Below are 16120 nucleotides of genomic sequence, written 5' to 3' on the forward strand. Positions count from 1 at the left end.
TGCCTGGCTAATTTTTTCGCATTTTTAGTAGAGACGGGGTTTCACCATGTTGGCCAGGCTGGTCTCGAACTCCTGACCTCAAGTGATCCACTTGCCTTGGCCTCCCAACGTGCTGGGATTACAGGCGTGAGCCACTGTGCCTGGCCAGGTTTACATTTTCAATAGTCTGTTTTGATATGAGCAACTGCGAAGTGTGAAGCATATATTTAACAAATACACGGAAACTTAACAAGTACAAGGAAAACCTTTTGTTAAGCTACAAAGCCTAAAGGAATACAAAGTCACAGGAGATGAGGCACGACTGTGCATCCCTTGGCTGGTAACCTTCCTGGTCTTTGGACAACAAACATTCTCATCTCTGTTCAAGGACACAAGTGCTAATATCCTCGGCTGAATAATGAGTGAAAAATAGATGCTTCAAAGTACTTGGACATTTTTTATTTCTGAAAACTTGGTCTTCATACCTGCGAACTTCGTATTCATTCTAAGATAATTTTTAGAGACTCAAATTGGAGAGCAGATACACAAAACTAAATATGTTACCTGTGTCAGCTTTATGAAGCTTTCTCAAATGTTATCAAAATCCACTGCTAGGTTATAAATATCAGCTCCCTTTAAGATTAAAATTAGGTATCATCACAGTGACCACATAGCTGTAGGACAACAATGTTCATTGTTTTCTGGGTTGTAGTTGCCTTTTAAGATATATGTCCACCTTAGTTATCACTTAAATATATTTTTATTTATGTTAATATTTGGTATTACATTAACCCCCAAACCACCATGACAATTAATGTTGTACTAAGGGATTTACTATCCCTGCTGTGGTGGATAGCATCTCTGGATGCAGTTTCTCTGTCTGGACATCCCAGAAACACTGTCATTTTCAGCTTCCTTTCACAGCGTTAAAAACCAGCCTTGGAAGTAGGAGACTAAATCATAATACAAAATATTCCTTTTTGAATTGGTTTCACTGTAGACTTTCAGTAAGTCTACAGCACAGAGCTATAAACTGGAGTGCTGTTTCTAAAGTTCACCAATCATTTATCTGTAAATCCAAATAAATTATACATCACAGGGGATATGAAAATAAAGACCTCTCTGACCTGGGTTCAAAGGTTTTACAATCTATTATGAGGGAGAAGTACAGAAATAACAACACTACTTGATACATGCCATGGCAGTTCCTCCTTATATCTGTCCAGTATTGCATAGTTTAAAAGAGCATATTCCCATCTGCTTCTGCAGAAGAGAAGGAGTCTGACTGGGAACACCCAGGCCTAATGGAGAAGCAAGTATTGGAGCTCAGCTTCAGAGAGAGGCCAGAGCTTTGGAGGTGATGACATTGTGCTCCACCCTGTACAGAGGGAGGAGCAGCTGCATCAAGACAGGAGACCAGAAGGCCCTGCCAGGTAACCAGAGCAGACAGTGCACCTGGAACATTCCACTGGAAGACCAGTGGCCAGCATTAAGCAATCCTCAGATGATAAAGGATTTTTAAAGTTATAAGCAAAGTGACCTAAAGGGACAGGTAAGTTGACAAGCTCTGGTAGCCAAGGTGAGCTACGTAGCACCAGTCCCCAGATGGATCGCCTCCTGATTAGGATACGTGTGGGGAACGTAGTGGTATCAGAGTCGAATTTCATGGTTAATCATGTCTACTTTTTCCATTAAAGATTGAGTTGAGGCCGGGTACGGTGGCTCAAGCCTGTAATCCCAGCACTTTGGGAGGCCGAGACGGGCAGATCATGAGGTCAGGAGATCGAGACCATCCTGGCTAACAAGGTGAAACCCCGTCTCTACCAAAAAATACAAAAAACTAGCCGGGCGAGGTGGCGGGCGCCTGTAGTCCCAGCTACTCGGGAGGCTGAGGCAGGAGAATGGCGTGAACCCGGGAGGCGGAGCTTGCAGTGAGCTGAGATCCGGCCACTGCACTCCAGCCTGGACTACAGAGCGAGACTCCGTCTCAAAAAAAAAAAAAAAAAAAAAGATTGAGTTGGGCCAGGTGTGGTGGCTCATGCTGTAATCTCAGCACTTTGGGAGGCTGAGATGGGAAGACTGCTTGAGCCCAGGAGTTCAAGACCACCTTAAGCAACACAGTAAGACCCTGTGTCTCTATGAAAAATAAAAAAGTTAGATGTGCATGGTGCTGCGTGCCTGTAGCCCCAGCTACTACAGATGCTGAGAGATGCTGAGGTGGGAGGGTCACCTGAATCCAGGAGTTCAAGGCTGCAGTGAACTATGATCATACTATTACACTCCAGTTTGGTGACAGAGCGAGACTCTGTCTCTAAAAAATAAAAATAACATAAAATAATTGGACAAATGAGTGTCTTCAAGGCCCTCTAATGATAACTTGTATTTATTCTAAAGATGGCTGCAGTTCTAGTTAGAAATACTTATTGAGGCTTATTCTACGCAGATGTTGTTCTAAGCGCTTTGTAAAAGTATTAACTCAGTCACTCTTCATGATAAACCCACAAGGTTGGTAACATTATAATGTGGGTGTGCAGATGAAGCATGGAAATGTACAGTAGGGAGGCTGAGGGCTCAAGGTCAGGACCAGGCCAGCAGCTCTGGCAGCTGGCTCCACGCTGGTGCTTCCAGCTAATTCCTTCCACAGACTCTCGACATGGACCAGCACGAACAAGAGACGAGATTCTCTCCTTGCCACCAAATGCTACTGCAGAATTCCTGGGTACATCAATATCTCCTTTGTACCAGCTCCCTCCAGGAGGCTACGCAGGTAATAAAATGAACAGAACAAATTTCCTTTGGCCTGGCCTGCCTCGGTTTAGCAAGTGCAGGTGCTTCGCATACCATCGGGCACAATGTATCTTTACGTACTCTCTGTGCCAGTCGTAAATCTGATGGATGTTGCCAAACACAATTTTGTCTTTTCCTTTCATGTCATCAGGAACACCATCTTCTTTCATAAGTGCCATGTAGCCCTACAATTAAACAGTTATGATAAGTGTATTTCATGGAATATGTCTGAATCAATTAGCGGCTTACTGATTAATAGTCACAGAAGGCAAAACCGACGCATGCACTGTCTTGTAACCAGCTCTTTATCTAAAACAAACAAAAAACCCCATATGAAAAGTATCTTTAACTGATACTTGGAATATACCCATTATATTCATTGCTGTAATTTTCTTTCCCTGGACTGTTCAGCACTCACAGATCAAAATTCTTCTAAGGAATTAAAGAAGTTTACATAAATGTAAATGGTTTCATTAAAATAGTTTGTAAATATTAAATATTTGGTCAGAATTGTATCTCCTGTTTTCAGCATTTATCTCTTAGAAACAAAGATTTTCTTTTCTTTTTGGATTATTTGTGTAATCTGTTAAATAAAAGTTTAACAATATTTTTATAAATTGATTTTTAAACAACAGCGGATTGAATACGCTGCTACAGTGTGGCTTAAAATTTCTATTTAATTGAGTCCGTACAGAACCTCTTAAGTACTCATGTTGCTTATCTCACTGTTAACAATGATTGCAGACAAATCAAGCATGTTAGATCTTTTGTGTTACGCAATTAACTGTAATAGCTGGTACTTTTAATGGGATGTGTAACCAAAAAGTATTGTCCTATACAAATTTGCAAAGGTGAAAGAGTAAACATAAAATTTAATACTACAAAAATAGCTTTTTGATGAGTTGAGTTTCTTAATCTGACTAATCTCCAAATTGACTGGCAGGGACTAGCCTAGAGATGGCTCTCGATCCAGTACAAAAGGCAGTGGTTTGCTATGGCTACAGTGCTTGGCAACTTCTGGTCAATGGAAACAGCAATGTATTCCGCACAAAACTATCAGTAAATGACCTGCTGCAGCCACAGTCCAAGCTCTGAACCTGGGTGGATTCAGGATGGAACCAAACCCACAGCTGGGCCACACTGACTTTTTCAACCAGTAAGGTCTCCATTTCTGTAGTGATACCCACACTCTTGTGAAATAATTAAGGCAAGATTCCTATCTACTAAGTATAATATATTTACTTAGTATCATTTAATAATATTATTATTTATAATAATTATACATTTTAATTGTTAAAAAGATTATGTCAAGATACACTATGTGAAAAAGAAACATTTACAACTGAATACAGATGGTAAAGATAATTGGCTAAATTTAATTTTTTGGAAATACTTTGTTGGTCATTTTTTATTTTGGGTCAAAAACGTTTTTAATTTGAGAGGTGTTCAACAGTCTAACCCGATACTACTTTGGACAACTCCTGGGGCTGATACAAAGTTACTAAATTTCTGGCAATACACACCTCAACCACATAGCCAAGGTCCCGCACATAGTCACGCTCTGTCTCCACCAATTCTTGCAAAACGTAGCTGGAGAGAGAAAGATAGTGTTTATCATGCAAACTCTGTTTTCTTTTTTTTTTTTTTTTTTTTTGAGACGGAGTCTTGGTCTGTCGCCCAGGCTGGGGTGCAGTGGCACAATCTCGGCTCACTGCAACCTCCACCTCCTGGGTTCACGCCATTCTCCTGCCTCAGCCTCCTGAACAGCTGGGACTATAGGCGCTCGCCACTACGCCCGGCTAATTTTTTGTATTCTTTAGTAGAGACGGGGTTTCACTGTGTTAGCCAGGATGGTCTCGATCTCCTGACCTCGTGATCTGCCCGCCTCGGCCTCCCAAAGTGCTGAGATTACAGGCATGAGCCACCGTGCCCGGCCGCAAACTCTGTTTTCTAAGTGAATTTTTTTGTACCTCTGCTCCTGGTCAAGGCGGACTCCTTCCGGGACTGAATAGCAATGTATCAAATTTGTACATTTGGGTGTTAAATTCTGGAGGTTCCCAAATCACTTACAGGGTTCCAGTGGTTGACCCCCAAGAGCGCTGGAGGCCAAAAGACACTTAGGCAGAGTGCATGAGGGCAATCCGGGTGAATTCACCCTTCTGGATTCCGATCACATACAGGGACAACAAAGAAGCTTAGACACAACTTTATGACAAAGCCATGACAGTAAAGGAGGTGGCTTTAAAAAATATGATTAAGTCATTTTAACCTTCACTGGCTATACAAGAAAAACTTTTAATTCAGATGTTTAAAGCCTTGGGTCTAATCACATCACTCACAAGTATTTCTGTTTGTAACATTCAGTAACTGTTTAAGGCCACTCAGATAATAGAAGACAATCATTTGATCAGCATAGCAAACAACCTCAATTGGCCTGAAAAGGTTCATTCACGTGTTGTTCAGTCATTCATTCAATCAGCATCAACCTGGCACCTCTCACGTGTTCAGCACCATCGGAGGTGCTGGGATACAGTGCTAAAGAAGACATACAGTCTCTGCCGTTTTGTAGCTTACGTTTTTTTTTTTCTTCTTCAAAGGCAAGTTTAAACCTTTTGTAACATTTTTCAGGACTCTTTTCACCATATGCTGCTTTACTGGAATTGAGAAACACTTACCAGTAAAGTGTATTTGAAGACTATTCAAGTTTTGGGGATTGGTTCTAATTTTACATGACTTTTTCTTTCACAATCACAGGTACAACAAAAAGTCTAGGAGTTTCTCGCCAGACGTGGCAGAAGACATTTTTATCTTGCATCATTTTTACTTATGAAGTATCATATACAAATAAAACAAGAAACTGCGGCTATGGAATACTGTGCCCTTATTAGGTCCTAAGTCTTACATACGTACAATCCCTCAGTGAGAGGCCATGGAGCTCCTCATCTCGGTAATTCAGAGCTGAATCTCAGTCACATTTTTGAAGGCAACAAAGACAGGAGGGAACCCGGAGAACAATAAGAATGAAAACATTTCTGTCTTACTGTCTTCTCTTTAAAGAGCTGGATTTCCTTTCTTCCATCTCATCAATGGGCGAGGAGGAAGAGAGAAGGGAATTATCCGAAGGGTTGAAGGAAGGGCTGCTACTATCTCCCTGGTCAACAAGGAGTGAGCTAGGACGATCCTCCAGTGCCTGGAAGACATTGAGATAAGCAACAACACTTACTGCCTACAGCCCATGATTGGCTGAACCAGAAAATGTATTTGTGAAATTATAAAATCTTTATGCTTATGAAATTATAGTATTTAATAACACAAAAAACCCAACTATTAACCAAAAAATAGAGTCAAAGGAGGTGGACAAAAGAGGCAAGTTGGAATGAAAAGGATAGTGAATTTACATACATTAATATATTCTATTTCTCGTTACCAAATAAGTAGAAATGTTATACTTGCTTACGTCAGAGTGCTGCACTCATTTCTGGATACATCACACCTATTTAATATCTAGCAATGTTCTTATTGGTTATATTCCTGCCAAATGAGCCGCTGGGATGCGTGTCGGTCAGGCCAGTGTGGCTCATGGACACGGTGCCTGCATTCCCTGTTGGTGGACTATCAGCAATCTATAGTTCAAACAAACTTGGTTCGTTTCCTGATTATCCTATTACAGTTTTGACTCATACTTCAATGCCTACAGATCACCCAGGCAAAATTAATCTCCATCTAGCAACTTGCATTCTGTCCCTCTATACAAAATAGTAATCATGCGGGTCTTAATTACTTCTGCAATACATTCTTCCCCCACTAGCTTCTGGTTTCTACAGGTGATTGTTTTTATTGCTGTATCCCTGGTGGAACCTCATGCAAATCTTTGCAAGTGTTCAGCAAATCTGTAAGTTGAATATTGGTGACTTCTCTCCTTGGATTAATGTGACAATGACTGGTGACTCATTGCTTTTAATTTGGTACATATTAATCTTGTTTTACCTGGATTCACAGAATACCTAAGATTCACAGTTCTTTTAACATTCCCAAAGCAACAAACTGGATATATAGATATGATTGAACTGGAAAAAATTGTGATGAACTTATTCTTCGTTTGAACAGCACAATACAAAATGAGAAAACAATACCTCACTTAAAACATTTGATATTAATAAACTAAAATCTCTAATACTTGTTCTATTTTTCCCTCTTCACAGTAACAGACTGAGTCTGATTTCATCGTTAAGCAGAGCTTTGAGGACACAAAGTATGTACTGTACACGCAATCTTGTTAAAACCCTTGGAGCTATAAAAAACACACCAACTGCTGATCTTACTTTTGAAAAACAGGACATTAAGTGAGTTAAGGAACAGAGTTTGATCTGAAAAATAAATGCACTCTTTTAAATAAATAGCCATTGAGCTTTACCGGAAGCAAACGTTTTGCTGTGAGTAGTGGAGCTTGTTTCACGCTCATCAGATCATATCTGTTTTTGAGAGCGAGGGGAGAATGTTCCGTACCCCCCCACCCCCAACCCGGACAGCTGAAGCCTGTTAGATTGAATTCTGTTCATTCGAACAGTGAGAAAAAAAAAAAAAGAAAATAAAGAGAAAGGCTCCAGATGCCCCTGATGCTGCAGAGGGCAGGGAGGTAAGGTCACGGACTTCATCAGTGTCCGTGGGGACCTGTCTTCCGGTTTTCTCGACCTGCAACAAAGGAGTCTCCAGGCCCCTCGACTGCCTGTCCTAGGTCTGATCTTTCCTGACAAGACGGGCTGCCGAGAGGGTGCCCACACCCTGAAGAGGTGCAGTCGTGGCTAGACAACCTTGTCGCCTTCATGAGGCCCATTTGCCTCTTCCACAAAAGTGAGTGAGAAGGCTGTCACCAGCAGAAGGCTGTCTCAAAACTGCAACCACTGAGACTTTACAGATTTTGGATGAATTATTTGTGAAACTCTCTGGGTTTGGTTGTTTTTTGTGTCCTTGTCAACTTGCTCTCTTTCTTACATGAAGATGGGTCTACAGAAATATTCTACCTCTTATGAGATTAATTTTGATAAATTATATTTCCTTAGAAAACTGCCCATTTCATTCAGGTTTCATTTTAAATTTATTACCAAAGAGATGAACAAAATAACGTCTTATGATTATTTGAATTTCCTCAGTTTTTTCCTCTCTTACAATTTCTTAATTTTGGGAATTTGTGTTTTCTACTTTCTTGACATGGTTACCTAATGTCTATATTCAAAGAACAAATTTTTGGTTTTATTATGCTACCGTTTTCCAGCTCATTAATTTCGGCTTTTATCTCTATAAATTCATTCCTTCTGCTTTTCTTTGGTTTAATTTGTTGTTTTTCTAACATCTTGCGTTAGATGTGATTTCATTTATTTTTATTCTTTCTTGAATCTCCCTTTATATTTTGATTAGTGAAGAGAAGAAAATCCCAAAGTCAAGTTCACACAGTCACTGTGGCAGCAGGGAACTATTACTCTATTGCCCACATGCAAGAAAAATGCACAACCTTTAAAATAACCAGCTGGATCAAGAATGTGGAGGTAAGCCAGAAGAGTGAATCCCAGGCAACAGTTTTCAGGGTGGCTTTTATTTTTTGAGTTAAATCCTCAGGTTTTAGGTTTAGGTAGGTTCAGTTCCTTAAACATCATACTGTGTAACAGCTGAACACCGTCTCTCCTCTCCTCCCTAACCCAATAAAGACATACGCAGCTTCTGATGAATAAACAATGCACTGTTCAAATCCAATTATGAATGTGCGACAGCCTCAGAAATCACCCACAAGAAAACACATGTGGATGCTTAAGGATCTACTGTGGAGTCAGTATAAGTTGAGGATATTACAATGATGCATTAGTGTTTTCTGACAAAAAGTAGTTCCCATTTGACATTAGAGCATTAGTGACAGGAAACCAACACAGGTTGATGCTTCTCTTGAACCAGAAAAAGAGGGGAGAATTTAGATAGCATTCCCTGGCCCACTGAAGATGGGATGAATGTATCACATAAAGTACAAACATGGTTCTTCAAAAGGAGGGGAAGGCACCAGTGAACGCCCCTGTGGATGGAACCTGGGTGCAAGCTCCCACGTGTAGCTGAAAGACAGTCTCCGAGGCTGAAGCACTTGCCGGTGGAACTCACCATAAGGAGACTGTGAACCCAAGTCTATCTGACTCCAAAACCTATGCCTTTCCTATGCCAACAGCTTTATGCCCACTGAAGTGAGCAGAAATAACTCAGTTTCACTGAGTAAACTGAGAAAGTTTAATTCCTCAGATTGGAAAACGAGATTAAGCTAGTCAGAGTCAAAATTGACCATGCCACAGACCACCTCTCCATTTGGAAGGCCACGTGAATTAATTACAAATGAATCACAGACCATATAAAATGCAATACAATTTAAACACCTGCAGCTCTGTGGCCAGATCTGCCTCACAGCATTCCCTGGGAAACCATTTCAGCTATTTGGTAAGAATGATTTTAATGGTCATTTAACTGATGTGTATAAATGGCTTTTTAAAAAAAGTTTAAGGATGCTTAAAAACTCACTGGATACAATTTAAGCACCCTTCATTTAGACAGTTTTATCAACTTCTCTTTTAAAGAGATACCAAGGATGTAGCTGAACTCAGTCCATACTGGCATGGTTCTAAGCTCCTTTCTTTTTCTTTTTCTTTTTTTGAGATAGGGTCTCACTCTGTCACTCAGGCTGGAGTGCCATGGTACAATCTCAGCTCACTGCAGTCTTAACCTCCTGGGCTCCGGTGATCCTTCTACCTCAGCCTCCTGATAGCTGGGACTACAGGTGCATGCTACCACACCCAGCTGATTTCTGCATTTTTTTGTAGAGACGCGGTCTCGCTGTGTTTCCCAGGCTGGTCTCGAACTCCTGAGCTCAAGCAATCTGCTTGCCTTGGCCTCTCAAAGTGCTAGGATTACAGGCATGAACCACCATACCCAGCCTGATTCCAAAATCTTTACCAGTGGAGTCCGAATTCGTGAGTTACCCACCACGCCCTAGCAAGCTTCCTGTCCAATTTCAAAGCTCACTGGGTCTTTTCTGGAACACCACACGATTACCTGGGGAGAAATTTCTAGCTATGGCAGGGTGGCAAGTCAGTCCCAATTTTTCTTTATATAATTCCCATTTGACTCAGTCAACCAGTTTCATGAGAGGCTGTCTGTGGATGAAAGAAGAAATGGGAATGATATATTTGGTACCTAGTTAATGCATTTAAATGCAGGAAGAGAAACTTCTAACTTTAAAGAAGTATACTCTGATTCAGCAATTCCAGTGTTGCAAATTCACCTTACAAATATAATCACAAACATGTAATGGATATTTAGAGAAGTATGGGAAACAAATAAATATTAGGAATATATTTAAATAAATTATAGCATAATCATGTCTCTGACCCTTAGTGGCTAGTCAAGTTTCTTTAATGTTCTGTGTGCCTCAATTTCCTTATCTGTAAAATGGGATAACAATAATGCATAAAAACATTATAGGGTTGTTGTGGGAAGCATATAAATTAATACATGCTCAGCACTTACAACAGCGCCTGGCTTAGAATAAGCTCTCAGTGGTATTATTATCATAGAATTCATGTAAAGGAATACTACACAGTTACTAAATAAAGGAAAGAGGTAATCTGTATGGACTGATGTGAGAAGATCCTCAAGATGTGTTAATCATTAGAATCTTAAAAATTGAACGAACCCATCTGGAAAGGAAATGCATGCACATATATATGTTTGCACCAGCAAGGAAAACGTCTGGAGGGAAACGTATCGAACTCTTCGCGGTGGTAACCTCTGGAGAATGGATTGCTGAGACAGACTGAGGGCTTTTACTTTGGGAGGAGTTGCTTTTAAAAGATGTTGTCTTCATAGGGATAGTAGGATATACCGGTCTAAAAAGTTGTTACCACTGGTGCTTTTCCCACTTCCCAGTTAGGAAAACTAAAAACACAGAAATTAATTGATTTGAATCAGTTAGAAGCAAAATATGCCTGTCTTACTTCAAAGAACCAACATTTAATTTGGGGCCTTTATCAAACGAACCCACATTGGCCAACTGGCAACAAAGAGATCACTGAGAAAATAAAGCCCTTATATAATAATGCCAACCCTTCTCTCGCACACATTGTAAACCCAAATGAAAGGTCTCGGGGGTTGCAAAACAAAACTGAGAGTCTAACTGTGGGTACCACTGACCCTGGTACATCTTCAGACAGACTGGAGCTGACCACATTTGCAGTGACTGCAGGCAGGGTGTGTGCAGTGAGGTTTGCCCCCATTTTCTATGAGGGAACTTGTAAGTCTTTGGAATGTTCTGCTTGGTGAGAATGTCTGTTTATGTGGGGGCCTGGGACCAAGGCAAATAGTCTATGCTAGCAATGTGACAGTGTCTTGATCTTCGGAGGGGCAGGAGACTACTCAGGTCAGCCACACAGAGCAGTCAGCCATGTGTGTCTGAGCCCAAGCAGACACTCAACACCAAGGCTTGGGTTAGCTGCTGTGGTTGGCAATCCTCTGTCTGCCCGATTCCACTGGGAGAGCCCAGTTGGCAGCCTGAACCTGGCACTCCCTGAGACCTGACCTATGCAGCTCTTTCCTTGCCTATTTTGATCTGTGCCCTTTCATGGGAATACACTGCAAATGTGGGAATAATGGCTTTCCTGAGTTCTCTGAGTCCTTCAAATCAGTGAACCCGAGGGTGGTCATGGGGACTCCTGAGATGTGCAATAAGCCACAGCCACATTCTGTAGCCCAGAGAAATACAAGGACAAGGGCAAATCCATTTGCAAGCAGCAACACAGAGTAGCTTTCAAAAGTCAGACTTTGGCTGGGAGGCCTCACCATCTTGCTTTTCACGAGTTCCTCAATTGCACTGACAAGCTCGGCTGCACTTGGTGTTTCGGAGCTGGTGGGGCGGACTAATAACCGAGAAGAGGCCTACGGAAGAAATTAAGAAAAGGCGGGGTGGGGGAAAGGCTCACATTAGTAACTGGTCAGACAGTAAATTTCCCTGCAAGCTCCATCTCTTTTTAAAGTAATTACAGACAAAAAGACCACAAGTTTGTCTTTGTTTGCATTTATTTAGAGTCATCCTTTTGAATTTACAATATTCTGACAAGAAACATTAAATAAAACCTGTCTGAGATACATGTGGAAAGCAGACAGTGTCTGATTTTAATTGCAGTCATGTAACATTGTAGTGTTTGTTTTCAAAGAGGTGACTGGGCAAGGGAACGTTCTAACTGTAACTTTCGCAACTGCTGGCAAGGTTCTAGGCTAGGGAGAAGGAATAGAGAATCTGACCTACAGCAGAATGAGAGGCTTAGGTCTAGTGAGAGAACCCTGGAATAATCAGGAAACAAAACAGGATACTAAAAATGGCTTTACTGTGTTTATGGGATTAAGAAAAAAAAGAAACGAGGAAGAGGAAAGGAGCGGGGTGCGGTGACCAGACAGGGAACGAGGGGGACGAGCTCACCATTTTCTGTGCCATCCACTTCCCCATGATTAGTGCAGAGTACAGAAGAGCTGAGGCCTCACAAGCTATCAGATGCCACTTATGGCTAGAATTGAGGGCATAAAGGGGTTGACAGGAAATCTTGGGGAGGGGCTACTAAGTTCGAGTTTCAGTAATTAGCAAACACGATGTGTTTGCAGATTACTTGAGCCGTTAATTAACTGGGAACTAGAAGGGGCGTAATATGAACCTTGCTTCATATTAAGGACAGCGGCGAGGCATGCGACCCACAGCGGGCTGTCCTGGCCATGCGTGTCTCACAGCAGACAGATACAGGCTCATACACTCACAACAAGGCTTTTACACGTGTGGGTCAAAATATGCACTTTGCAAAACAAATGTTGGTTTGGTCTAATGACATTTGGAATATGGGGTGAAGAAAAGAAAGAAAAAAATTCAGACGGAAAGGTAAGGAAATTGAGCCAAAACAGACATGGAACACAAATCAACATAATGCTGCAGTGAAAGTTTACACAAAGAGAAAACAGAACAAAACAAAAAATTAGTCACAAGATTATATACTGTGTGGGAAAATCACTACAGATTTTTGTAAATGAAGAACTGCTACTGATAATACTCAACGAGGTAACATAGTAACCAATAAATGATTCTAGCAAATGGAAGTATACAGTGCAGGTCACTCTTTAAACGGAGAAAAATGCTCCCTTATTGGGTGAATAAGTCGACAAGGTCCAGCCCCTCAATGTTTGGATAACCACCCATATTTAAGAAATGCCAGTTTTCTGCTTTTCAAAAAGGCATGGCTGAGCATATTACAAAATAGCTTAGGAAATGTCACAGAAACCACACAGCCCCATGTCCTAGCCAGGTATCCCGTGCACTGGGTGGGGTGGGGGGCCGTGGTCCTCTCACCTCAGGCTCCCTGTTCCTTCTCCCCTACACACGGCGGGAGCCTGAACCTCAGATGCACACAAAACTCCAGGACTCCAACCTGTGCTCAGTCCTGCAGCTCACAGCCATTGTTGCAGGCCCCACGGCACCCTTACAGTGTGCGAGCCTCGTGTTAAAAAGGGAGGAGGGAGTAGCTTTCCACCAACAAGGGGCGGTGGACAGGTCTGCCCTGGGTTAAGAGGAATGCATGATTTGACTTGGCCTCACAGCTGCCAAGCACTGGCTGAGGCCAATCCCAGGTCGTAAAATAGAGGGTGATTAATCCGGCAAGTGACTGTGCAAGTACTGACAAGGGAGTCAGGGAAGGAAAAAGGGAAGCATGCGGAAAAAATGTTGATAATGTTATCTGTTTTATTCAGAAAACTCAGTTACTGCCAAAAAAAAGCATCACCAGTAATGACTTCATAGCATGGTTTTCAACACCTGACAATTTTGAGGGGCACAATGGGGCCAGAATGCTAGAGGATGTGCAAGCCACATTGAGCAGGTTTCCTTTCTGCCATTTTATTTTTTAGGGCTCTACAACTGGGTTGACAACATAATTTTAGATTATGTGAGAACTCAAGAAAACAAATGACTTTCGTGGCTTAAAGCCACCGCGTAGAGCCAAAGAGGTTTCAACTGATTCCCACACTTTGACAAGTATGCCTGCACTCTAGTATAGGGATCCTACAAACTAATGTCTGGCATGTTGGAAAAAGCAACTGGACAGTGATGCAACCTCATCTTAAACCAGAAACCTGCATGCAAAAACCTCACAGAGGGGAGACGGCCAACTCCTCATTTAGTGATGCCTTCGGGCAGACCTGCATGGGATATCTCTGATTGTTCTCTCAGGGATTCTAGTCAATACATTAGGAAACTTTAAAAGCAGCAATTACTGAAGCATCATTAAAAATGCGTTGAGTCACATGTGTAGGAAAAACTGCACCCCCTGGCCTACTGCTATTCTAAATGGCTTTGTTACTCATAGTTTTGGGGTATAACCAGGTTGACACTGCCTGAAAGAGCACTGCATTGCCCTTTTCCACACCTTGGGGCCTCCTGTCTCCTGAAATGAGGCTGGGGTGGAGCAGCCACTGAGTGTGCCCTGCCCTGACACGGCAGGGATGGATCCCCCAGCCCTTGTCCCCCTTTACCTTGTCGTCCTGTGAGTCCGGCTGGAGGAGGCTGTGCTGCTGGATGGCCATGGGTGGCGGCAGGGGCACGGCATCGGCCCCCTCTTCGCCTTCCTCTTCTCCACAGCTCTGCATCCCCGAGGAGGAGGATTTGGAGAGAGTACCGCTGCTCAGGCCCTCGTTCCGGCCTCTCTGAAATCCAATCAAGATTTGCTCATTACATTCCAGGCCAATTCACAAACATGGACCAAGGGTTACTTGGAGAAGCAAGGTGGGGACAGGGACTGGGATGGCAGAAATCAGGAACAAATGACCTTGAGGGTAACTTTTCCTCTCTTCCTGCAACCCAAATGCCTTGCTTGTCAACTTGGATGACAGAAGGGCCACTGAAAGTGTCGTATAAAGGGACTGCCCATGTGACCTGTTAGGCTCTGAACACATCTCATCTTTGAGAAGCCAGTTTTCAAAAAGGTTCAAAAATCTGAGCTACAGCCCTCATGTTGTTTAGCTCCTTTGGTCTAGCTGATTTTACTTTGGGTATCCTGCTACAGAAAAATTCACTGAAATAATAAGGGCATAAAAAAATATAATCAAGAAGCATTTTAAGCACTGGATTTAAGTATCCTTTTCCTCTATTCTCACTTTTAGAAACAAATTTCAGTTTTAGTTTTCCTAAGAGGACAGAGGTTTATTAAGCAGATACACAGTACATCCCAACCCCCACACTGCAATAAAATCTCATGGCAAAAATATGCCCAGGAAAAAAAAAACAGCAGAAAACAGCTATCTGCGAAATAAATCAGATAACACAAATCTCATACCCATTCTCTGCCTTTTCTTTTTCGAACCTGTGTAGGACTTGAGTCGGGGTCAATCCAAGTTAAATACTCTGAGGGCCCCTCACTGACACCACCAGTGCTGAAGGCCATCTCCAGCATCATGAAGGAATTCTTTCTTGCAATATAATTTAAAGCTCCCCCCCTCCATCAATAGGACGTGAAAAAATCCCTGGCTGACCCATATGCACTTATCTTTGGTGACATGGGAATAACCCAATGTTTATTACTGGGTCAACAAAGTAAATTAACTGGTTATTTTCTACTCAAGACAAGCTGTAAGTATAATAAATATTGGAGAAAAACAATTAGAAAATGCAAAAAACTCCACAAGTCCTTCCAAGTTTCCAATCTGAGTTTTCTCTGCAAAATGCTGCCACAGTGGTCAGCTCGGATACTGCCCAAATCTTCTGCAGACTACACAGAGCTTCTGGCTTTGCCTCACGGTGGAGTGGGGAGGAGAGGGTCCGGAAGCCACAGTCTGGGCTCCCTCCAGGCCCAGGCCTGGGGGCGGACTGGGCTTGCGGCGCATGGTGGTCGTTTTTTTTTTTCTATCAGAAGCCACACGTGATCCTGACCGTGTTTACTGGGGAACAGCCAGTTCAATTTTCTTTCAAGGTGTCCCCACTAAATCTCAGTCGGTTAAGCAGAGACTTGAATGGTAATTTCTGAGTAAGTGCGGAAAACAGGACCAAACCAGTTTATTCGTAAGATAAGCAACTATTCCTGCAGCAAAAGACCAGTGGGCCCCGCCACGCGGGCCCCATCCAGCGGGCAGAGCCTCACCTCCTCGACCGTCTCGTCCTGCGGGGTGGCCGCACTGTCGTCCGAGTCCTTCTGCGAGCCGGCGTCGGCGCTCTTGCGGACCTCACGGCTCTTCTTGTGCTTGTGCGCCAGCTTCTTCACGTGCCCGTCGGCCTTGCCGCTGCTGAGCCGCCGCACGGGGCTGG

General features: G+C 42.5%; 1 protein-coding gene across 1 annotated transcript in view; it reads right to left on the minus strand.

Moving 5' to 3' along the window:
• TRIO (trio Rho guanine nucleotide exchange factor) overlaps positions 1–16120 on the minus strand; it is a 283878-nt gene that overhangs the window by 51598 nt on the left and 216160 nt on the right. The window contains 7 exon segments of the mRNA XM_011994189.1: positions 164–184; positions 2821–2951; positions 4290–4356; positions 5808–5956; positions 11629–11724; positions 14356–14526; positions 15957–16120. The exon segment at positions 15957–16120 is cut by the window's right edge and continues 2 nt beyond it. Coding sequence (XP_011849579.1) covers positions 164–184; positions 2821–2951; positions 4290–4356; positions 5808–5956; positions 11629–11724; positions 14356–14526; positions 15957–16120 — 799 coding nt within the window.

This window comes from Mandrillus leucophaeus, unplaced genomic scaffold, assembly GCF_000951045.1.
Source record: "Mandrillus leucophaeus isolate KB7577 unplaced genomic scaffold, Mleu.le_1.0 Scaffold445, whole genome shotgun sequence".
NCBI classification, from domain to species: Eukaryota; Metazoa; Chordata; class Mammalia; order Primates; family Cercopithecidae; genus Mandrillus; species Mandrillus leucophaeus.